Source organism: Nilaparvata lugens, chromosome 6 (genome assembly GCF_014356525.2).
Source record: "Nilaparvata lugens isolate BPH chromosome 6, ASM1435652v1, whole genome shotgun sequence".
Taxonomy (NCBI): domain Eukaryota; kingdom Metazoa; phylum Arthropoda; class Insecta; order Hemiptera; family Delphacidae; genus Nilaparvata; species Nilaparvata lugens.
This window is the reverse complement of record NC_052509.1, coordinates 18643848-18668379: the sequence shown is the minus strand read 5'-3', so window position 1 is coordinate 18668379 and position 24532 is coordinate 18643848. Positions and strand designations below refer to the sequence as shown.

The following is a 24532-nucleotide window of genomic DNA, read 5'->3' as shown; positions in this document are numbered from 1 at the left end:
AGGGTCAGTTGCTCTAAAATCAATTAAATTTAACCACTGTGAATATAAATCGTCAGGGGCAAAGTTTATTGTGGAGGATACTCTAGGAGAAGAAACAAAAACTCTACTCAATTTGTGCATTTGATATACCTAAGCAATTAAACATGCTTATATTCTACATCAATAAAACTACAATAGAACTACAATAGAAAACTCAATAAAACTACATCAGTATAACTCACCGTAAAATGACGTCAGTTTCGTTAATTATTCCTGGTTGCATTGGTTCAGATAGATAAAATACAGCGGTTAGAATTGACTGGAATCACAACTTACCTTAAATCTTGTATTGTTCCCAATGATCATTTTGGAATTATCAGTAGATTTATAGGTAAAAAATAGTTTTTCAATATGAATATTGGTAATACAATGAACAATTTCAATATTAATTTGGAAAAGTGATACCTATTGACATAGCATAAAACCCGAATTCATAATTTCCAATTTGAAAAACTCATATTATTAAAATTGTTGAATGTAAAAACCTTCTAATCCAGTTTTATATCTGATAGTTCTTTTGTAATTTTATTATCCTTTTTCATTATTGGGAGATGGAAGCTTTTCCTTCGTGAGTGTGAAGTGTAAAGAAATAGCGGTTGATAGGATTACAGTGTTGCCAAATCGAACACCGCTACGGCTGGAGTTCGGGCTCACTCTTTTAGAAAATGGCAACGTGGAGTTTTTCGGTTTCAAAATATACTACGGTTTCCCTGACACTACAATACTTCGAACACTCACTGTTCCTTCCATGAAGTTTGGTGAAGGTAGATTGTCTCTATTCGATATCCAAGTGTTATAGTATATTCATAACTCTTCGTTCTGAGTTCTGACTTTTTACTAATATTAGGCAGTCACTTTCAGTGCTGACGATTTCGAGAGCACTGAAATAAGGATAGGAAAAGGATGTTGAATAAGTTGTAAATTTGAAAACTGAATTTTCCTCATAATCGAAGTCGAAATTTCTTTATTCCACAATATTTCAATAATATATGGGCTGCAGTACAAAGCATGAATGTCAGTGGTGAGTTCCGGGTAGCCTGAACAGATATACAAGGAATTTAAAATGAACTTCTGGAATCAAAAATAGATAACATAAAAATACATCTTGTAAATAAGTGAAAAGTACAGTGGAACTTTATTAAAAATTGTGGTTCCTGAATCCCTGGGGTTGTCAATGGCCTAACAGGAATATAACGAATGATATTGATTCTGCACATCAGGTTATCACACTCATTCCAAAATTATGGATTACGGATGAATTGCTTCTGAAAATTCTTATTCTATTAGGATTTTTCTCCTGTAGACTGTAGACTATGACATGATTCATCTACTTCTGGAAATACTTCAATCAGATTTATCAGGGCAGATTGATAGATTCATATCAGATTCATATTGATTCAAAGCAGCAAGTTTTTGTACCATCACATTTTAGAAATTTGGAAATCTCATCGACTTGAATATCCATGAGTTAATCATTAACTGTCGGCTTTGGCATTTCGATTATTTTTATTATAAAATGACACATCAAAATAGCATAATCTGGCATATGGTAGAAGGAAAAGTGGGTGACTATCAAGGAAATCCGTCATTACATTAATCTTTTCAAGATTAAAGAATTAAATAGATGAATCTTTTCCAATGTAGTCTGAGATCACAGATACATAGGACAGAACCGTATTGTGAGGCAGAAAGAAATCACAGGATCTTGCCGGTCTAGTATGCTATAATATACCGTATTATTATGGGTTTCATGTCCTCATTGAATTGGTGGAGATCTCCTCTGCCACGGAAGGAGTAGATTATGGAAGATTGAATATGAATCTCAGAACCGAGTACTTTGTCAAAAAATCGAAACTCAGTTGGTATGATTGATATTTCATACATCAATATTGCTTCTTTCACTCTTATTCTTGTTGTGGGGTTAGCAAGAATGAGGGTAAAAACATAGTAGAGCGTTGAAGGTAGCTTCAAGCTTGACAGTGTTGAAAATAATGCATGTATTTAAATGGTGACGAACATAGTGAAGCGGTATTTTTAGACCAATTTAAATACATACATTATTATATATTCAAAATTTTCAAGCTTGAAACTGTTTCCCTGATTTACTATGTTTTCACCCTAACTCACAAATTCTATGTTTCTATAGAAACCTGCTCTGGTTGTTGTAATAAATTATGTTCCCATAGCAGCATAACCCCTTGGCTCCACTCATCCATAACGTTTCCCCATTACGCAATAACCTATGAATATGAGTACCAAATAATTATTTCATTTACAATGGAATACACCGTTTTTCAGCCTAATAAAAAGAAGTTTTGAGTCTAGATGGAATGAAGTATATTCTATCATCCAATCCCCATCTTCCTTTTCATCAATAATTCAATGGTGCCCCTCTCCTTGATAATGACTCATCCCCCCCAATTTCAACAACATTTAACTCAATCAATTACGAGAAAGATCACCAGTTTTTATGAGTAGAATAAAATAGAGTATATTTGTATAAAGGTCATTGTCCTATATTGCAAAGAGTTGAGTTGGATACAAAGAGGTACAAAAAGAGTCGTCATGAGTGATCAGAATATAAATCACAATCTTGATACCTATCGATTTACTCAGTTATTGAATAATCCAATTCCATTGTTCAAGTGTTCATCTTTTCTCATCTTAGAAGGTCCATAGAGAAGCAAACTTCTCCGAATTCAAATTCAAGCTCAAACTCCTTTACGATTGGCCTTTCGCGCCAATGGAGGTCAATGTAGAATATTGGCATTAATATTAATAATCTACCATTATTGTTGTATACCTCGCCAGTATGATCAATACTTCAATTAATCAGGTCGTAGATCGGGTTAACGCAAAATTGTATTGCCATAGCAACGGTAACTATATAGAAAAATCCATGTATCCAACACACTAATACAATAACACTAACACCAACTCCTGTTCTTCTTGCGCTTCCTCTTGCACCAGCACCACCCAACTTCGATCGAATATACCAGTACACAGTGTTAGAGAGCAAGATAGAGATTGATAGAGAGAGGGAGAAGAGGGAAAGAGTTGGTTATAGGAGACAGTATGAGAGCAAATGAGAAAGTTTGGAAGAGAAGTGAGAAAGAGAGATGGAGAGTTATGTGTGTGAGAGAGAAAGAGAGAGAGAGAGAGAGAGAGAGAGTGAGAAAGAGAAAGAGAGAGAGAGATTGATTGATTGCCCTTATTTAGGGCGGAATTAGGACTCCAGGTCCTCTCTGCCACACAACCCAAGAGAGCAAGATAGAGAATGAGAGCGTAAGAGAGAGAAATAATAGAGAAAGAGGTGGAGACAATAGGAGGTTATAGGAGACAATATGAGAGTAAATGAGAAAGTTTGAAAGAGACGTGAGAAAGACTGATGGAGAGTTATGTGTGTGAGAGAGTAAGAGAGAGAGAGAGAGTAAGAGAGAGAGAGAGAGAGAGAGAGAGAGAGTAAGAGAGAGAGAGAGAGAGAGAGATATTGTGAGACAGCGATAGTGATACAGTGAGGGAGGGCGTAAGAGAGTCTAGTGAGAGAGTGAAAAGAGAGAGAGAGAGAGAGAGAGAGAAAGAGTGAGAGTGAGAGAGAAAGAGTGAGAGTGAGAGAGGATTGTGATCACTGCTCCTCCCAACTCCAGCTCACAATATCGATCCTAGAGTTATGCTATAAGTTATTTGGAGAAGTGAGCTGCAAAAATATACAATACTATGGGAAGGTATTTGGTAAATTCCTATCTATTCTGAATAAGAGGATGTGCACACCTTATAATGACTGATTGCACTATTATGGCTTTATGTCTGTTGGTTCTTGGGGGAGGATTTCCATAGAGGTAATGAGATATTCGTTTTTATAAAATAAGTATAAAAAATCCAAAATTGATTTCTTAAAAAAATGTTTTATCAATTCACCTGTCACCTTGAAGTACTATTATCCTTCTCCAAAGTAGTGAATAAAGTTTTATTCGCTGGCATTTTTTTGAACCAGCTCTATTCGAAATGTGAAGGTGTGATTGTCAAGAGGATTCCAGAGAGGAGAGCTAAGTGGCTCCTACTGGATGGATTTTGTAAGTTCCAGGTTTTTAAATTCACTAACTGTGTTCTCTTATGTTTGAAATTATGTCAATAAATAAGATAAATATTATTTTAGTTAAATGTGGTGATATAAGAAGCTTGAAGACAAATAAGAAGCTTGCAAGTTGAAAGAGAAAACTCACTTTTGGAGACATGCTTTTTACTGGTAATTTCCTTCCTCAGAAAAACTTGTTGAAGTCTATGTGCATAAAATCTTAAATATATGAAATATCCTAATAGTTTTCAAGGTGTAATATAAATTTAACAAAATGCAGCACGAAAATTATGCAAAATAAATTGCTCTCTTTGCACATATAGGTAATGAAGGCACCTTGATCTCCCTTGAATGAAATCCTCTAAAATGTCGCAACAAATTTGGGTTTGATTTTTTTTAAATTTGTATCTATGGGTGTTTATAAGATTACCTTACTACACTCTTCACCGTAATTATATTGTGCATATACAAAAGCAGTGCGTATTGTCAAAAATTGGAGTTGACTATCCCAGAAGCAATTATTTTATAGGTTTGTTGCATCCCATCATTATTTTGCTTATAAATGGGAATAATACTTCCGCTGAGTTATGATATTTTAGAGTTTCAATTCTTTAGGGGGCGAAAAATCAATAACCTGATGGTTTTCTGCAAGCGCACATGAGCGCATTCCCTTAAAATTTGTTGGGATAATGAGCATTTTGATGCTATTGGATAGTAAACAGATCTCTCTATATTATTTAATGTATTTCATTTGCCATATTCTTATAATTGAGCTATATCATATTTTCATCAATTGTCCGCACCGGCACACCGTTTTTTCTGTCAAATTGCAAAAAAAAACTTTTTTTGGCGGACTTTGAGGGTGAATTTTAATGTTCATTAATTGAATCAGTTTCCACTTTCGTGACACAACTTTCTGTCATACTGTCACGTGATTTATTATGTATAATGCTATTGGATATTACCCGCCTGCTTTCATGTTACATTTTACGTCACTGTTTTGAAGTCACGTGACCCATGGACGCCATCTTGGCAGGAGTTTAGGCCGAAGGGTTAGTGACGTCCTCACAAACAAGTAGTGACTGCACGTATTGACTCCTTGCGCTATGAGTTATCACGATAATTGTGATTCATTTGTTAATTTTAATAAGTTTTGGTTCTGTTGAGTGGTTTTCGAGCTGATATGGTTAGCAGGCTCCGTAAAAACGCATATTGCAGGATTTGTGTTGGAGCGGCAGCTGGTGTGTTCAACCATACGATTTTGGCAGCCTCTCTCTCTCTGTAAGTACGAATGGCGGGAGCCTTTACTTTCGAGTTGCGGCTAATTGATTACTGATAATTCATTCTTCTAGCATTACATGCTGAATTCTTATAAACTTGAATTCATCATTTGATAAGAAAGTTTTTGTAAATATTTTAGTTCTTTGGAAAATAATTCTTTACTCATGCCTTTGTTGAAGTACCGCAGAGCGCTCTTGTGGTAGAAATTGGAACTAACCCCATAGGTCTGCGAAAGATGTTGGCAGGCAGTGTGTGTGTTGAACTGTACTTAGTCTTATTCTATTAACTTAATTGGTGCTGTTTTAATGTTTTTATGTTGATGAATGTTAGTTTTAAAATATGCAGAAATTTATTAGTGCTATAAAATTGTGGATACCGGCCGACGATTCCTTCACATCATTATACCTTTCAACCTAAACGCAAGCTTAGCCTAGGCCTACCCTAGGTTAGCCTAGTTTCAACTTATAGTTACGATAAATTTCAGAGTTTGATTAACTATGTTTTTGAAATTTGACGGAATGGAATACTCATCACAAATACATTAACATTACTGGTACGTGATTTAAAAATTACTCATTTTTCAAAATTTGATGAATTTATATGTAATGATGGGGCCTTGTGTTTCCTGGCAAGTAGTAGCAAGTTTGACCGCCATATTGAATATTCGTGGATATCCAATTTATTCCACTTGTATGTAAAGTAATATTTGACATTGCAAGAAAAGCTATATTTCTGCTAGTTTGAATATTAATTTGCTTTTTTGGTAAAATATTATTGTTATTTCCATTGTTTTTGTAAGTTGTTTGGTTATGGTCGGTAACCTAATTTGACAGCTTATTTAATAAAATATACAATTTTTGGGGTGTATGAGTTATCGGAAAACTTCTCAATGATGGAATCACTATTGTACTCAATACCAATAAATGTGTCAAAAGTTTTTAACTTCTTTTTATTCTATTTTTATGTCTCATTTAGGTTAGAAACATTTGTATTTTTGTTACAAATTAGTTCATATTTATTACTTAGGCCTATTGTTGGTAACAGTTTTATTCAATACATACTTTAAAATGTAACTTTCTGTTCAATCAAATTCCACTTCAACTTAATTTACTTAAAACACAGTTGTTAATTTGCTTATTTAGTTTCAACGTTTATTTCTCAATGGATTAAACTTGCGAAACTTCTATTGAATTTTTACTGTATTCAAAACATGAATATTGTTTGAAGTATGCAATTTCTAAGTTGATGATTCATTCTACTGAGGTTTATAAATATACTGGGAACTCAACCTCTTGAGTTGCTCTTTTTAATACAGTAGAATAAGCTAATATTTAAATTTATCTATTGATAATTTAAAAATGTATTGTAGATTATATCCCACTCAATGAATGTAAACAGTACCTCAACTAAGAAAATTGATAAATAAATTTAATAATAATAATATTTTTCCATGATAATGCTTCCATTGGCGTAGCTCAATGCAGTCAGTATAGATTTAACATCTATTCTTAACATTTTTCCTCATTGAAAATAATTAATGTCAGGCAAACTCAACTTTTCAAAATTTGTGCCTATGTTGTTTATTTTGAGAATAGGTATTGTGAAATATGTGTAGCATAATAGCTTTAAGGCTAGATAGGCTAAAAGACAGAAAAGATCAAGGTCAACCTCAAAATGTTGAAACGTTATTGGTAGGATAGATTTTGAACGTCAATATTCCATGGTTAGGTTAGATTTTGTTTGTACTGATTGTCAAAAGAGGTTTTAGATATTCTTCTTGTGTTAAAATCGATCTATTATTTAGTTTGTTGGTGCATCATTTTGGTTTTCGTTGTTTCTAATACTTGTTTTAACTAAGCTAATATTATGATTAGCGTTCTCTAACTATAATTCCATTTTTCTAGGTAAATAATCAATAACCAATGGATACCGAGATGGGCGAAGCAGCGGAAGGGACGGAAGTTTTACCGGCACAGTCCGATGGTAAGTGAATGTACGGTATTCCTCATTCAACATAGAAATAGTGTCTAAAAATTGCTTGTTTGATGTTATTCTTCAGAGAATAATAGTCCTATAAGAAGTTGATTTTATTAAAATTATTTGTCAATAGTTATTCGAAATATTCATACGTCAAAGTTGGATTTCGTAAACATCTCTGCTACAATTTAGAAAAGAGAATGTAACTTATAAGAAAATAATAAGTTATTGAAAAATTGTTACTACTGTATTGCTGAGATTGACGTGCAGTTAGTGCACTGATAGCTCATATCACCGTAATTGTTTGGAATTCAGTCATGAGATCAGCTATACATATGACATTTTAGTGACCGTTATTTTTATTTTGGTTTCGTTAAAGTCCAAGAGGACAGTCTGTAGCCTTGTGACAGATCTTTGAAGAACACTTTTTAGAAATGTCGACTGAAGGATTTCAATAAAAATTTGTATAGGCTAATCAAAACCGCTGCAAACATTATTCCTTATCAAAAATGAAATTCTAGAATTTCTCTCTTCTAGAAATGCTTGTATACTGGATGCAACCTACATGGGATGTAAATTAATATGAAAAGTGCTGAAATGTTTGTGTACTGTCTAAGCTCTTACCGGTACACAATTTGCAAAACTAGACCAATCGAACTTTCTATAATTTTTTTGATGTCAATCAAAGTTTTGAATTGAAAATGTTGAAGCACCATTAATAATATTAGTTTCTGATAGAAAAGTCGTACTAGAGATACCTCAACGAGAGGTATAGGCCTACATGTTGAAACAGGCTCAATTATTTCTTTCTGTACACTTTAAGGGTCGGTTTCCGAGCTCGGGATTAAGCTAAGACAGTCTATTCTAGACTTTAAACAGCTGGAGTCAGAAAATTAGCTTTCCAAAACGGGGCTTAGTCGCAGTTTTCATAACAGTAGTCGCAGTTTTTATTTTCCCGTTTCTATAATTGGAAACATTTTTAAATAATTCAAAAAAGCTGAAACTTTACACTAGCCTATTCTCTCTTCATTTTATTTTGTGTTTAATTTTATAGTTTTTTGACATTTAATTCAAACGTGACTATGACAATGACTACGACTACGCCCCGTTTCGAAAACCAATTTTCTGACAGCTGTTTAAAGTCTAGAACTTAGCCAAATCCCGAGCTCGGAAACCGGCCCTATGCTCAATGCAACCTTGATATATTTTAAGAGATAGAACTAACTAGCAAATGAAAATTTAAACATTACTTCCAGTAACAGTATTTCTGAACTTCATTTACATTATTAGCCTGTCTTTCGATTTGTTTTCAATGCTATATTTACATTAGTGCAGTAAGTAAGAGTAGCCTAGTGATTTACTGTATTCACTAATTTCAAATGTTTAATACTTGGAAGTGTGCCTCTATTTAAGCAACTTGATTACAGTTCAGGGCATTATTTATTGTTTGGTCCATAAAATTTCAAATCCTACAATCAAGATTGGAAGAGATCTATAGGCTTAGCGCTCAGTCCAAATATGTTCTCCTGAATGGTATATTGTAACATGCTTTGAAAAAATAGTTTTTGTCTTTACTTGTAATGATTATTTCAAGTTCTATCTACTTACAAGTAAAAAAATCATTGAAAAATGAATTTTTATTTGAAAGGATGAAAAAACTGAATTATAATATTATAATAGGCCTATATGCGCTGAATAAATCGTTGTTATGTGGAGTGAAACTAACGTAGGTTTTACCTAAATTAGGATTTAGACTATGTAGATTAAAAGAGTAGCCTATTAGTTATGGGTATGGGCCTGTTGTTCCTTCCCCTTATCATAGTAGTTGTAAACTTTATTCATTCATTCATACAATAATATCAAAATGATAATATACTTATATCATTAAATACAACAACACCAACAAAGTGAATTTAATAACAATAGGTCAGTTGAATAAAAGCTAGCAATTGCTAGTTCAAGTAATTTTCAAGCAAATGTTAGGATTGGAGTCAGCTGTATAATCTTATTTGTATGACTAGATCCAATGACTAGTTGCTAGTCACTAGATTCTAGTTTTTTTTGAATGGACCCATTAAATGATATAGGTAATAAGTAACTAAAAAATAAATAATCACTGTAAACTTGAAAAATGTTGAGTTGTTTAATACAATTTGAAGCAAGATTATTGAAGACTACTGTGTTTTTGTTTTGCAGGCTGTGCAAAGGTGAACGGTGACATGAACGGGGCATACACGGAGAAGGAGTCTCCGATGGACGTGTCGGTGGAGGAGGACCGCCCCGCCAAGCGGATCGCTGCCGCCCCATTGGAGGATGTGCCTGACAAACAAGTGCCTGCAACCAATCCCGAGCTGGACGAGCACATCTCCAGCAACGGATTCAGCCACGATGCCAAGGAGAACGGTGACAGCATGGAGTGCGACCAAGAGACCCCTAGTGTTGTAAATAGTACCAGTGCTAAAGACAATGATATTAGTGAATGTGTTAATCAAATAGACAAACCTTCGGATGATGCCAACAGTGAATCCGAACCGAAATCTTCGGAAAGTGAGTGTACAGACAATAAAAAACCTGAAGAGAACGGTGACGCTGAAGATCTCCCCAAATCCACCAACCTAGACGAATCAAAAGAAAGTGATACTAAGTCGGAAACGGATAAAGTTGATAGCGATAAGAGTGAGGAGCCGCCAAGTGATAGTACAAAGACGACAGGTGATGACGAGCAACTGAAAGAAGACAAGAAAAGTGAGAAGGAAGATGGTGGGGAAGAGAAAGATGGTGAGGGTGAGGAGGAGAAAACAGAGAAGAAGAGTGAGAGTGGGGAAGGTGAGGGCGATAAGAATAAAAGTCCCGAAGTGATAGACATTGATGTGACCCCTGAAAAATCTAAAAAGCCGCGGAAAAGTGTACCGATCAATGTGACCCCTAGGCGTAGTTCGCGAAACCTCAACAAGCAGAAGAGCTATATTGAGGCTTCGGAAAATGCTCAGAATAGCGATGATCCCGATATTGAAGAGATCGAGCCGCAAGATCCACTGGCCCTGGATCTGGGACCCGAGAGCAGGAAGTCGGCGAAAAAGACGACCATCGTTGTGAGTGACACAAAGAGGTTGGCGGAGATCGCAGCGGGGAGTAAGCCGGCGAAAGGCGGCAAGAAGGAGCCGACCTTGGTGATCATCGATACGAACTCGATCCTCTCGGGGCGGGGCCCAGTGCCAGTGACGGCGGCTAGAGGTGCACCCCCGCAGCAGGCTCACCAGGCTCCCAGCTTCTCTGTGCTACCCGTCACCTCACTCCCCCCTGCCGCCTCACTCTACAACGCGCAGGCGCAGACTCTCCGCAACCAACACACCACCATCAAACCAGTTGTGGTCGGCTCATCACCGTCACAAACCACACTCCCCCAAGTCATGCCCAACATACCCCAGGCCGCCCCTCCTCCCAAACCTGCACCCATCGTTCTGCCCTCCCTCACCGACGATATGTATGTAGTGGAGGCCCCCTCTTTCATTGTGCCCTACGTCTACGAGAAACCCCCCATCAAGCCTCTCAAAGAGTACATCGAAACCCTAGACAAAGCCATCAAAATGCAGAAGGAGAACGAGAAAAAGGAGAAGGAAGAGAAGGAAAAGCGCGAGAAAGAAAAGAAGGAACAGAAAGAGAAAGAACTGAAGGAAAAGGAGCAGAAGGAAAAGGAAGAGAAGGAGAAAGCGGAAAAGGCGAAAGAGGAGGGTAAAACCGAGGAAGAGGTGGAAAAGATGGATGTCGACAACGAAGAAGGAAAAGAGGCGGCGGAGGCAAAATCCGAAGAAAAAATGGATGTCGATGAAGAAAGTAGTGAGAAGAAAGATGAAAAGGAAAAGGAAGAGACGACCAAAGACAAGGAAGACGACAGTAGTAGCAGTGTGGAAGAGGTGAAGGTGAAGCCGGCGGAAGTGGAAGAAAAGCCAAAGGACTTGACGAAGAAGGATAAAGAGGAAAAGCCGACGGAAACGAAGGAGGAGAGTGGCAGTGGTGAGGAGAAGAAGAAGAGCGGATCGTACTTCGAAAACCCGCTCGGCAAGTTCTTCATGCAGATCGGCATCAACCTAGTACAGGTAACAATGATTTTACAAAACTATTTAATGTAATAGCTAAGTTTTAAAGTGAAAATCGATACTCAGGGTGTCACTTTGTTAACAATGATTTGTCTGTCTCAATGACGGACGGTATTAGTCTGTCTCACATGGTATTCGTAGCTCTGATAAAGTCCATGTCATGAACTGTTATAGTTTTGGGTCTTAAGGGAACCTGTGGAATATCCTATAGTATTTTACGGAGGAAAAACCTCTCTCATACTCCATGAACAAATTTTACTTTGAATACCTTTATAACGACATAACAGTCTAGATATTTAGTGAATAATCGTAAACAACAGATTATTACTCACCACTTGTAGTGCTTTTGGCGTCCATCTTCGCTTCACGTGGTGAGTGATAGTTGTTTACCATTATTCACTGAACATTCAAGACTGCTATGTTGTTAAAAGAGTATTCGAAGTGATTCATCAACTAGCAAATTGAAAAATTTATCGACCGAAGTTTTATTTTATGACCATCAACTCGCAGCATAGGACGCTCGAGTTCAGCCAGGGGTACAACGAGCTCTTACTTATATCTGTATACAAGCCTAAACTCAGATGTTGATTTAAACCATTTAGATTTCCTTGTTGTTCAATTTTTGTGAGAGATTTATCGCTGATAATTAGTTGATAACTGACTGACTTAATAATGAACCATATTTACTTTCTCATTGGTTCTTCCAAATATCAACATCAAATCAACTTTTTAGATTTCCTTGTTCAATTTTTGTGAGAGATTCCTCGCTGATAATTAGTTGATAACTGACTGACTTGATAATGAATCATATCTACTTTCATAGTGCTTTTTCCACATATCTATACCAAATCAAGTAGTACTTGATACACTTCATGGTGCAGGTTTATAACAAATTAGTGGATGAGTCAGTCAGTTGAGAATTTTATAAGTAGAGGCATCAAGTACAATCAAATACTTAATTTACTTATGTTACAACATGATTTTAATTTAAATATCGAAAGGAAAAATATCAAAGTATTCCCCATTAGGCTACGACTGCATGGAGGAATGGTTCGCTTTATCATCAACGAGTACTATTCTTGAAAAATTAGAAAATAGAACAAACACGCATAAAAGGAAATTTACAATCAAAATCTTTATTACTGAAAATATTTAACAATTTTATAACAACTTCAAAATACAAGCTTACACTTTGAGAATACAAATGTCGAAATGGGAGTGCCTCAGAACTGCGAGTTTCAATTTGTCTAGTGTATAAACATAACCTGAAAGGTTCTGTTCAATTAGGTTTTAAAGGTAAAAGGAATGGTTAGGGAGGTTAGTTTTTGGCTTTTAAATGACAATATGTTTATATTATTTGAAAATTTGAAATATGTTATAATTTTATGTAATAAATACATATAACGAAAATTTGAAATACTCGCACTTTTGAGCCACTCGTCAAATTGGTATGTACACACAGATGGATAGTTTAGCAGGATTTTTCCAAAATTATGTTGTATATTGTATTCATATTCGTGTATCATGTTTCTTGGAAAATAAATTTGAATTTGAATGTAGGCCTAATGGTTTTCATGACTTATAAGTAGTGAATACTGATTTGTTTGGATTGTGATTTGTAGGAGCACGTGCAAACGGACCTGCTGCGCTCACAGAAGCGCAAGCGCGATCGCGAGGGCAGCAAGTGCGCACCCGACGTGCAGGTGGCGATCAACTCGCTGCTCAAGACACTCGAGTTCAGCAAGGAGAACAACGAGCCGTTCAAGATGGAGCTCAAAAAGTGCGAGTTCTGCAGCTTTAAAACTGAGTCGCAGCTCGCTATGGCGCATCATCTTGAAACGCCCCATATGCGCAACTATGTCTACAGGTATGCATCCAATGAATTTCATCAGTCTTATTAATGCAAATATAGTAGTTTCATTGAGTAAAGTATTTACTAATTGCCCAAGAGTCATTGAAGCAAATACAGTAGTTTCAATGATTAAAGTGATTTACTTAATTGTCTCAGACTCATTGAAGCAAATATAGTAGTTTCATCGATTAAAGTGATTTACAGATTGTCTCAGGCTCATTGAAGCAAACATAGTGGTTTAATTGAGTAAAGTGATTTACAGATTGTCTCGGACTCAAAAAAGCAAATATAGAAGTTTCATTGATAAAATTGACCTGGTTCTTTCTGTCATTCTTTTTCTTCATATGGAACTGCTTCAAGGAAGCAGCGCTCATGCAGTGTGTCATACACAAGAACCGAACACAGATATCGCACTTACGAATATGTAATGCTTACGTCAAAGTTTTGTAATATTATTAAATATTACCATAGAGAAACAATAGCGTAAGAAGATATCCCATGGTATAGGACGTTTATGTCGCAACTTATACTGTTATCTCAAGCCGATAGTCCTTAGCTCTTTCCCGTGAAGCTGTGTGACGCTCATACTAGTCTCTCATACTGTGCCGTTCGTACACTCTCATCCCAACAAAACAGTAAAAATCGACTGTAATCGGCTTGAGATAACAGTAAAAGTTGCAAAATAAATGCCCTATACCATGGGATATCTACTTACGCTATTGTTTTCTATGATATTACTAATAATTATTATTTAATATCTAATCTATCTAATATTACTAATTACTCCATGTACACAAACACAACAGACATCATATTTCACATAATATACATAAAACAATATTCATCTTTCAAGGAAGTCCGCTAATTTGTATAGTTTTAGCTAGTTTATTTATTTAGCGTATGGCAGTATACACAACACATTTATGATCACAAAATTCGAAAAAAAAAGAAAACAATATTCCAGGGTATTTAAGTAGGCTATTGATGCTGGTTTAGCCACCAGGAAATCTTCATGTGCACCTGTGTATGCTGATCTGGGACATTCCTCCACTATGTGTCTCACAGTCTGGACTGCTCCACACTCACAGAAAGGGGAGTCAGCCTTCCTCCACTTATGCATCAGATAGGCACATCTACCATGATGAGTTCGTACCCTATTCAATGCCGACCATGTTTTACGAGGCAAATCGAAGCCTGGTGGCCTTTTGGTTACAAATGGGATGTCAATGTTCTGCTTTGCTGACCACGCTTGTTGCCAGGCCTCAGTTATACGGAAACCTGAATCTAAGGCTGTAATTGCCGTCCTAACCGGTGGCTTACGAGATTGCAGACGTCTCTGATTGGCATCTTGTATATCCTCATGTATTGGCAGGCTTCGATTTTCCTGTATCTTCTTGTACTCTCTAGTAAGGGCATTCATGCGTCGAAGATTTGGGGGTGGGATGTGACTCAACACCGGGAGCCATTCCACAGGGGTAGATTTTAGAACACCACCTATCATTCTCATTGAGTTATTTAGCTGAACATCAACCCTATGAACATGAGAGCTATTCATCCAGACTGGAGCACAGTACTCAGCAGCTGAAAAGACAAGGCTTAGGGCTGTAGAGCGTAATGTAGATGCTGAAGCTCCCCATGATGTTCCACAAAGTTTTTGCATAATATTGTTTCGGGTTTTTAGTTTTTCTGCTGTCTTTGTTAGGTGCTCTTTGAATGAAAGTGTCCTATCAAGTATCACGCCCAAATATTTTGGAGCCTTATTGTGTTTAAGGCTTCTATTCTCGAATTGAATTCTTAGCTCTCTGTTAGCTTCTCTATTGTTCAGGTGGAAGCATGCAACTTCTGTTTTACTGGCATTTGGTTGGAGACGCCATCTTCGAAAGTACCTACCCATCTCTCTCAAGTCATCTGTAAGAATTTCCTCTGACTCTTCAAATGATTTACACTGTGTCGATAATACCCAGTCATCAGCATAGCCATGTTTTCTAGTCAAGGTTTCTGGCATGTCAGCAATATACAGACTGAACAAGAGAGGGGCAAGAACTGAGCCCTGAGGCAGACCATTCTTAAGTTTCCTTTGTGAGCTTATATCAGATCCAATGATGACTTTGAAAGTTCTATCACTCAGCATATTATTCACAAGACGAGCTGTTATTTTACACTTGATCACTTTTAGGAGCTTATAGATCATACCTTCTCTCCAAACAGTGTCATAAGCTGCTGATAGATCGATAAAGGCAGCAGATGTTTTCAATTTCTTCTGGAAACCAGCTTCAATGCATGTTGTAAGTGATAGAACTTGATCAACACAGCTCCTGTTTGGTCTGAACCCAGCCTGCTCAACAGGTATGATTTCAAATATTTTCTGGCATACTCTATTATAGATTAGCCTCTCCAGTAGTTTATACACCACCGACAGTAATGCAATTGGTCTATAGTTTTTTGCTGAGTTTGCTGGTTTTCCTGGTTTCAAAATTGCTATAATCTTTGACTGCCTCAGCTCTTTGGGTACATTGCCAGTTTGCATAACATCAGTGAAGAATTTAGCCAGCCATACCTTTGCATATTTTCCACATTTAACTAGAAATTCTGGGTTTACACTATCAAATCCTGGTGCTTTTCCAGAAGCTACATGCTTGAGAGCTGATGCGATTTCTTCTGGGGTGAAAGGTAGACTGTATTCACTCTCTGTTGCCTGTCTCTTAAGTTGGCTCAGCTCATGTTTAATTTTGGTCGAGTGTTCTCTGTCCACTTGTGCTCTGGATGTTTCCACTATGTGAGATGCTATTGAGTTTGCAGAGACATCTGCTTTTTGTCTTTCCATGGGTGCTCCACTGCCCAATTTCCTTAGAAGAGCCCATGCTTGTCGACTTGAGGTTTGGAAGTTCATGTTCTCAACCACATTCATCCATTTCTGTTTTCTTGCCTCATCAAGACTATGAAGGAGTTCATCTGCCACCTCTTGCTCACCCGTCTCCAAGAAGGTTTGATAAAGTTCATCACTATTCTGGGACCAGCCTGGAATATATTCTCTGCGATATCCTCTTGGGATGCACTTTTTAGCTGTACTAATGACTGCCCCAACAAATCGTTTATAATTTTTACTTAGAGGAGGTATCCAACCCAGGCATTTATCAAGTTCTTTTGAGTACCTTTCCCAGTCAGCTTTTTGGAAGTTCCATCTTGGATGTGGTGTGGAAGTCACAAGTGGGACCTGGTGACCTATTTCTATGAGAACTGGACGATGCTGACTGTTTGGAAAGTCAGAGAGAACTCGTCTGGTGATTGGAAGTGGTTGGCCCTTGTTATCACATGAGGAAAAGCATAGATCTGGATTGTATTCCTGCCTCCAAGCTGCAGATTTAAATGTGAACCGGTCAGTTTTAGCTAGTAAAAAGCTAGTACTACCTATTTGTAGTAGGCCAATTACAAAAAAGTCATCATCAATTTGTAGAATTGAAGTAGTAGAGTACTATTGAATCTTCTACATTTCTAGTATTCTACATTCAACTATTTTACTTCTATTGAATTGAACCGCTGATGAATGACGTGTTCTGCTTCTCTCGTTGGTTCTTCAATTTGGCCACTAATAAATGACGTGTTCCGCTTCTCTCATTGGATATTGTAACATTTGATTGGTTTGATGACGTTATTTAATGACAGTTGAATTTGACAAACCTACGTGCAACCGGTAGTTAATCTGTTAATGATTTAAATTTTTAACCTTTTCACAAATTGTACTCTTCAGTCCAAAAACAAAGACATTTTACAAATAATTCTTGACAGAATGGATGAGCCTTATTCCAGTATAGTATCATAAAATGTGTGTTTGAATTGATTTGACTTCAGTATAAAATTCTCAGAGGTTTATTTTAATGTTGTATCGTACATTTTACTAATCATCGTCCATGAATGGTTGGAAGTTCCGGTAATGATTTGAGTGAAAATTCCTATTTATAATGTATGTTGTTCGTATAAGTAGTGAACGAGTTTTTATAAACGGCAAGCTAAAATTGTTTGGTAGGTGACGCTATCTACCTTCAGTGAATCGGCTATAGTTCCAGTTTACCGACACTGCTGTACATTTATAATTTGAGAACGTTCTAAGAAATTACCCAATCTATTAGCTATACTACAACCTAAGAACAATCTATATTAGATTGATTTATTGCATAATATAATATTCATTACCTAATAATGAACAATTCAAAAGGGAAGGCTCCATCTCAGATTCAAATCGTGTTAACTCCATCGTGGAAATATTATTGAATAATTGTATTATTATAAGTGATAACATTTATTGAATACTTGTAAGGTTTCAGTTACACGTTTATAAATTTCGTGTATGAAACTAATATGAATTTGAATTCAGTTTGGTGAGTTGGTTTTGTTTGTTTTGTTTAGATGCAACTTCTGCACACTGGAGGTGCGCAGCCCGCACGACATCCTGTTCCACATGGAGGCGGAGCACAACGTACGGGGGCGGCTGGAGAGGGCACCCGCCTTCCACCAGTGCCCCAGCTGCCCCTTCGAGGACAACCAGAAGGGCAAGCTCACCAGGCATCTGCTCTCCTGCGCCAAGAAGTATCGGCCCGAACGCAATCAGGTACACTCACTCATCACTCATACTCTAATAGAAGAAGTTTTGGGCAATAGCCTGTTTTTTCTGACTTGTATTGTTAGCTCTATCCAATAAATGAATTCTCCACATTGGATAGAACTAAAAACGGGAGGGTCTCAGTTTGTCAAGTTATTAATACTGCCACTCTAGATAGAACGATTGTAGAACTAAAAACGGGAGGGTCTCAGTTTGTCAAGTTATTACTGCTGCCACTCTAGATAGAACGATTGTATTACTATCTTTTTCTAACGTATCAGTTCGTTAAGTGCCTATTTTGACAATTTCTTCGAGATACTGAAATAAATGGGATGTTGTGTCATTCATTTCGTCAAGTTTCACGGCATCAATCTTTCGTTGCAAGCTCATGCACTGTCAGGTACACAGTTACACACTATAGTGAGCTCCATGTTATAACGGGCAGTGGAGCAATAGCAAGAGTTAATATCAGCCAGCTCTAACGTATGGCTTGATATTCTGTGGTGCAGAACCCGCTTCATTGATGGCCTTCAAAGTACAAAAACGGCTACTGAGAATCATGTTTAGGAAGCCACCAAGGACCCCATGCAGAGAATTATTCAGGAAAGCTAAGATCCTGCCGTTGCCATGTCTGTATATGCTAGAGGCTGCATTGTATAGATTTTCCCGCAAGGACGAGTGGACTTCAGGCGCTACCGTACTTGGCTACAACACACGAGTAATGAATATGCTGGGACTCCAACCTCATCGAACAAGATTTTTGAAGCTAAGCCAGAGCATGTGAATCGAACGCACTACCAGTGGAAATTCTCGACACTTCAAAAAGCAGAAACTACTGAAGAATTGGCTACAAGAGAGATGTTTTTACATTTTCATGGGAGTTCTTTTTCATATACAGTGTGAGAAAACTTTGAAATGAACCAAGTGAAATTGGAATATTTAAGATGATGTCATCTTTATTTTTGACTTCAAATATTCATGGACATTTCATGACCTGACAAATTGTATGATTTTTTATTGTAACTGACAAATGCGAAACATTGAATGTGAAATGTACATGCATGAATAAATATTATGATTATTATTTTAATTATTAATTGACAATAAGAAAGAAAATGATGCGTAATGACATGAGAGGATCCACGACGAGGAATTTTCTCCACTTTGGCTTACAAGCCTACTTTTGCCGACGTTTAGCACAACGTTATAATGTTCTAGCTACTTTACTTGTCTCCATAAACAAATACATGAATACATTTTGTATTTCATCATTGATTGTTTTATTACCATGGTGTTTGGTACAATAAAATTGATCTTAATTCCTCTTATCAAACTACCGTACTGTAATTTTAAATCTTCTTAACTTTGGTATTATGCCTGTAATTTAGGTATTTGACTTTTTGATGTTAGAAACACTTGAATCTTCAATTATTATAGCAATTATTAAACGTAGCCTTTTTATACTTTTTTCCACAAACACAACTAGTCTCGAGCACTTTCTTAGTGCCGAAATGCTTGAAATATTGCATTTTGTCACTTGGAAATAGCATGAGTGCTCGATATTGTTTTTTTTTAAATTCTCAAAAGGGTACTAGTAATTTCTAAAATAATCAAACAATTCAAGTAGTCCTATTAAAACACTTTATTACACTTGAATATATTTGACATTGGTTCATTCATTCGAAAACATTCTGTATTATTGTGTTTAGTGTATAAGGTATGTAAAATTTTTTTTTTTTTGCTGAAGGTGAGGCTCATATAATGTCAAGCTTATTTGTGAGTAATATTCAATTACAAATTCAGTCATTTGCAAAACAAAATACAAGAACAAATGATATGATGATGAGAGATGAGTAGATGTAGAGTTTTAGGTAGGTAAACCAATATTTAACACCTGTTTGTTTGTTTGGTTGGTTAGGAGCCGCCATTGGACTGGGAGCCGCCAGCGAAGATCCCGCGAGTGCCGCGCAACCGGCCGCCGGCCATGACGCCGGGCAGCGCCGTCTACCAGGCAGCCATGACAGGCCTCAAGCAGGGACAGAGCGTCGGCACTGTCAGCACCTCGCCGCACCAGCACCCTCTTCTGCCAAAGCTCACTCCAGGTCAGTCAAATCAAATCATTCCTCATTTATTTTTTACCCTCTCATCTATTGAAGGATTTTCTAGTATATGTGTAACCATTGTTGCATAACCTTAAGGGGCGCTAACATTAGTCAAGTTTACTTGGTTTGGAAAACTTTAATTAAAATGTCCATAGTTTCAAAAGAGTATAATTATTAATTGAAAAATCTAATCTGTAAGTTTTCTTCTTACTTTTCACACGTTTCTATTTAGTTGTTTTTATACATTCTGCATTTCCTGACAATTGTTTTTATCCCATTTCCCCCATTTTTAGGTTAGATTGTACCTTCAAAATTAAAATAGAATCCAAAAGTGAAATAGAATCTACATAACTTGGAGAAGGGTCTAAATTGGTATAGTAGGTTCAAGTTTATGTATGTTCTTGTAAACTTGACTTCAAGTTTGAAAAATACAAAAACTTATTTTATACAAATATTTAATTCTAGTAAACTTGACTAATGTAAACGCCCATTCACATTCCTTCTCAATTTTGCACCACATACTAAATTAATATGTTATGATTGTTGTTATTGTTCTTGTATTCATTCACTTGTATCTTTGTATCGTTCTCGGTTTTTTTCTGTAAAATGAATAATTAAATTGAAATAAAATCAAATTATGTTTCAAATTGTAGTGGCGACTGCAATAGTTCTACTAACGGTACCGCGGCTAGAGCACATAACCTATAAATTCATTAGATTCGATGACTCATTATTACATGTGAATCGTAAAAGCAATATAGTAGCCAAAACTTTCAATTCACTTGATTTCATAATGTTCATACTGCATAAAAATCCAATGAGTCATCTAATCAAATGAATTTATAGGTTATATGATCTAGCCGCGGCGGCTCAAACCACGTGTCTCTAGACGCGCGTCTCGAAACGCCGCTAAGGAATTGCAAGCTACACAATATTACAAGCTATTGAAAGCTTTAGCTATACAATACAATAGGTACTTCCCATACTGTATATAAAACGGTCAATGGACAGGGAAGGAGAGACGGCAAGTTACAGGTTGTCTTATTACGTTACTTTTCACGATTTTTCATGTAACATGGCCGTTATTTATTTATTTATATAACATTTTAATTTCCACGAAGTAACAATACACATAGTGGTACTAAACAAACTAGCACTGTTCATGAATAAACTATAAATTAATGTAAAACTAAAATTATGATAGATGAGTACAGTAAAAATAACGTGGTAGTATTTTTATCAACTTGCCGTCTCTACCTTTCCCTTCTATGATCCGATAAATTCCCAATTTCGAATGTATTATTGTTGCAGGTTCTTTGGGCGCAAATCAGGCGGCAGCGGCCGCAGCAATGCTGGCGCAGGCGCAGAACGCGATGATGGGTCGTGCGCCGGGCGCGTCGAGTGGGCGTGGCCGACCCAACCTGTCCAGTCGCTGGACGCCTGACCTCAGTCGCACCGCCAACCAGAACATGCTGGTCGCCGCTCACCACAAGGCCATGGCGCAACAGATGCGGCCCGGTATGTAGGCCTACTCAATCAGCATCGTCACCTATTTTGTATTTAAGAACATAATATAATAAAACTTATGATTAGATTAAATTATAAAAAATGCTATAATACTTCAGCTCTAAATTCACAAATTAATTAAACTTACATACCTAACAACATAGTTAACTTAGTCCATTCCAAATCAAGATTATAATTTCACATAATGTCTGATAATATTTCATATTGCATATTGTCTGATATATTTCATATTTTGCTGGTAGCCACTTATGAATTGAAATCAATTCATTATGTATCGTACGTAGACTCTACTCACACTAGCACGACTCAAGAACTAGTCAAATAAAAAAGTTACGAAGTTCTTGTATAACTGTATGCAATTATTCCAGTCAAATGAAAAAGTTTCGAAGTTCTTGTATAACTGTATGCAATTATTCCTAGAATTTACTTCATTTCATGTATCCATTCATATTCATATTTATTTGTCATTAACAGTAATACATACCATATCGAAAATTGTCATACAATGCATTCAAAAACAAGTATTTAAACAAGTAAAATTCAAGAATCAGTATTACAAAATATAAAATGAATTAATACACATTTGAATAACTTCAAATAGGCTAACTATAATATGAATAAAGTGTATTGATTCTTACATTTCTCAATAATACTATTGACTCTATTTTTGAAAAGAGTATTGTTGAATTTGTTTGTTTGTAGGTATGGTGTACAGACCCTCTGGCTCAAACGCTCAACCTCAAGTGTTGCTGCCCACCTCGTATCAAATTGCTAGCAACCAAATCTATCAGGTTAGTGTGCCCTCTATTATCAATTCATTATTTCTGAATCATTAAGTCTCATGTATTAAAACATTGTAGCCTCCTCAGACCTGACCGTATTGTTTGGTTCAAATTTTCATTGTTTTCTAGTAGGCAGTAATGAACGAAATGAACTGTAGAATCAATTAAAGTATCAACTTGAAGAAAAAATGATTATATTATTAGAGTACCGTACATTTAAAATTGAGTATCATGAAATAAATTGATTTAATAAATTATGTACATATTTTACGGTTAATTCTGGAATAATTCCATCTATTCATTTCCCAGTTATGGGAGTTCACTATTCTTTATTGATTTCTTAGGAGTAATATAATTTGTATATTGAAGATATTCGAATAATTTATGCTCATAAATTAATTTTCATCAATTTTTGTTTATCTTTATATTCACTTGTTCAGTCTTGTCATAACAGTAGGCTACCAATGAAAATAATTCAGTGACTAATAAAGGAGGCAATTAATAGTTGCTGCTACAATTGAACTGATTATAACCTTTCTGGTTGTTTATTGGGTGCTATATTTTTTCTGATGTTGAAGGGATGAATGATTCTATTATTTTCAGAAAATTCCAATCATTCTTCCCTTCATCATCAGAAAAACTATAGCAGGCAATAGTTGCTGCTAAAATTGAACTGATTATAGCCTTTCTGTTTATTGGGTGCTATATTTTTTCTGATGATGAAGGGATGAATGATTGGAATTTTCTGAAAATAATAGAATCATTCATCCCTTCAACATCAGAAAAAATATAGCACCCAATAAACAACCAGAAAGGCTATAATCAGTTCAATTTTAGCAGCAACTATTGCCTGCTATAGTTTTTCTGATGATGAAGGGATGAATGATTGGAATTTTCTGAAAATAATAGAAAGTCGAAAACAACTTTATTTTTTTTTGACTACAACTATTCAATTTTGAGATTCACTTTTAAATGTTAGCGTTAGCTGTCTGGGATGCTGAAAATGGATGCTGACAGTTTGAAGTGAAGAGTTCACTAAAGTCCAGTTCCTCTTGAAATGTCACTAGAAGGCGTCTAAACCACAGTGCAGGATAACATCATAAATGTTTTCGTCTTGACAATAAATAAATAACTGAAACAAATATGGCAAAGTGATGTTTGCGTTGGTGCTATATAGGTGGTTGGAAATAAGGACGTGGCCGGGGGTGGGACGGGGGCGGTTCATGGGGGTGGTTCTCGTCTGCCGCCCCCCTCAGCCCACTCTTCATCAGGCAACTCCAATTACATCACCATTCAGGTATCGCCTGCAGTGATATCCACTTTGAACTGTCAGCATTTGTTGAATGAGGAGCGTAGATGTTATTTAAGGAAAGCTGCTGACAGTTTGAAGTAAATCTCACTATACTGCCCCCAGTGTTGTCTCCTCTAATCCTCTAGTACTACACCTCTGCATGTTTTGCCTGAAACTGGTGGATATTCTAATCGGGGTGTTTTTGGTTGAAATCGTTTTATGCAAGTGCTTGTTAGAATCAATGATTATATTATTAGAGTACCGTACATTTAAAATTGAGTATCATGAAATAAATTGATTTAATAAATTATGTACATATTTTACGGTTAATTCTGGAATAATTCCATCTATTCATTTCCCAGTTATGGGAGTTCACTATTCTTTATTGATTTCTTAGGAGTAATATAATTTGTATATTGAAGATATTCGAATAATTTATGCTCATAAATTAATTTTCATCAATTTTTGTTTATCTTTATATTAACTTGTTCAGTCTTGTCATAACAGTACCAATGAAAATAATTCAGTGACTAATAAAGGAGGCAATTAATAGTTGCTGCTAAAATTGAACTGATTATAACCTTTCTGGTTGTTTATTGGGTGCTATAGTTTTTCTGATGATGAAGGGATGAATGATTCTATTATTTTCAGAAAATTCCAATCATTCATCCCTTCATCATCAGAAAAACTATAGCAGGCAATAGTTGCTGCTAAAATTGAACTGATTATAGCCTTTCTGGTTGTTTATTGGGTGCAGGCAATAGTTCCTGCTAAAATTGAACTGATTATAGCCTTTCTGGTTGTTTATTGGGTGCTATATTTTTTCTGATGATGAAGGGATGAATGATTCTATTATTTTCAGAAAATTCCAATCATTCATCCCTTCATCATCAGAAAAACTATAGCAGGCAA

General features: G+C 36.2%; 1 protein-coding gene across 4 annotated transcripts in view; it reads left to right on the top strand.

Moving 5' to 3' along the window:
* The first annotated feature begins 5137 nt into the window (after nt 1-5137).
* The window catches only part of LOC111048887 (MOG interacting and ectopic P-granules protein 1), a 31723-nt gene continuing 12328 nt past the window's right edge, over nt 5138-24532 (top strand). The window contains exons 1-9 of one of the 4 annotated variants that reach the window (XM_039430308.1): nt 5138-5395; nt 7300-7378; nt 9569-11469; nt 13092-13336; nt 17726-17927; nt 19837-20020; nt 21332-21538; nt 22250-22338; nt 23507-23626. In XM_039430308.1, coding sequence (XP_039286242.1) covers nt 7318-7378; nt 9569-11469; nt 13092-13336; nt 17726-17927; nt 19837-20020; nt 21332-21538; nt 22250-22338; nt 23507-23626 — 3009 coding nt within the window. In that variant the 5' untranslated portion in view covers nt 5138-5395; nt 7300-7317. Of the gene's footprint in view, nt 5396-5590; nt 5949-7299; nt 7379-9568; nt 11470-13091; nt 13337-17725; nt 17928-19836; nt 20021-21331; nt 21539-22249; nt 22339-23506; nt 23627-24532 lie in introns of those variants that run through there. The other 3 variants (XM_039430309.1, XM_039430310.1, XM_039430311.1) reach the window with 3 other exon arrangements.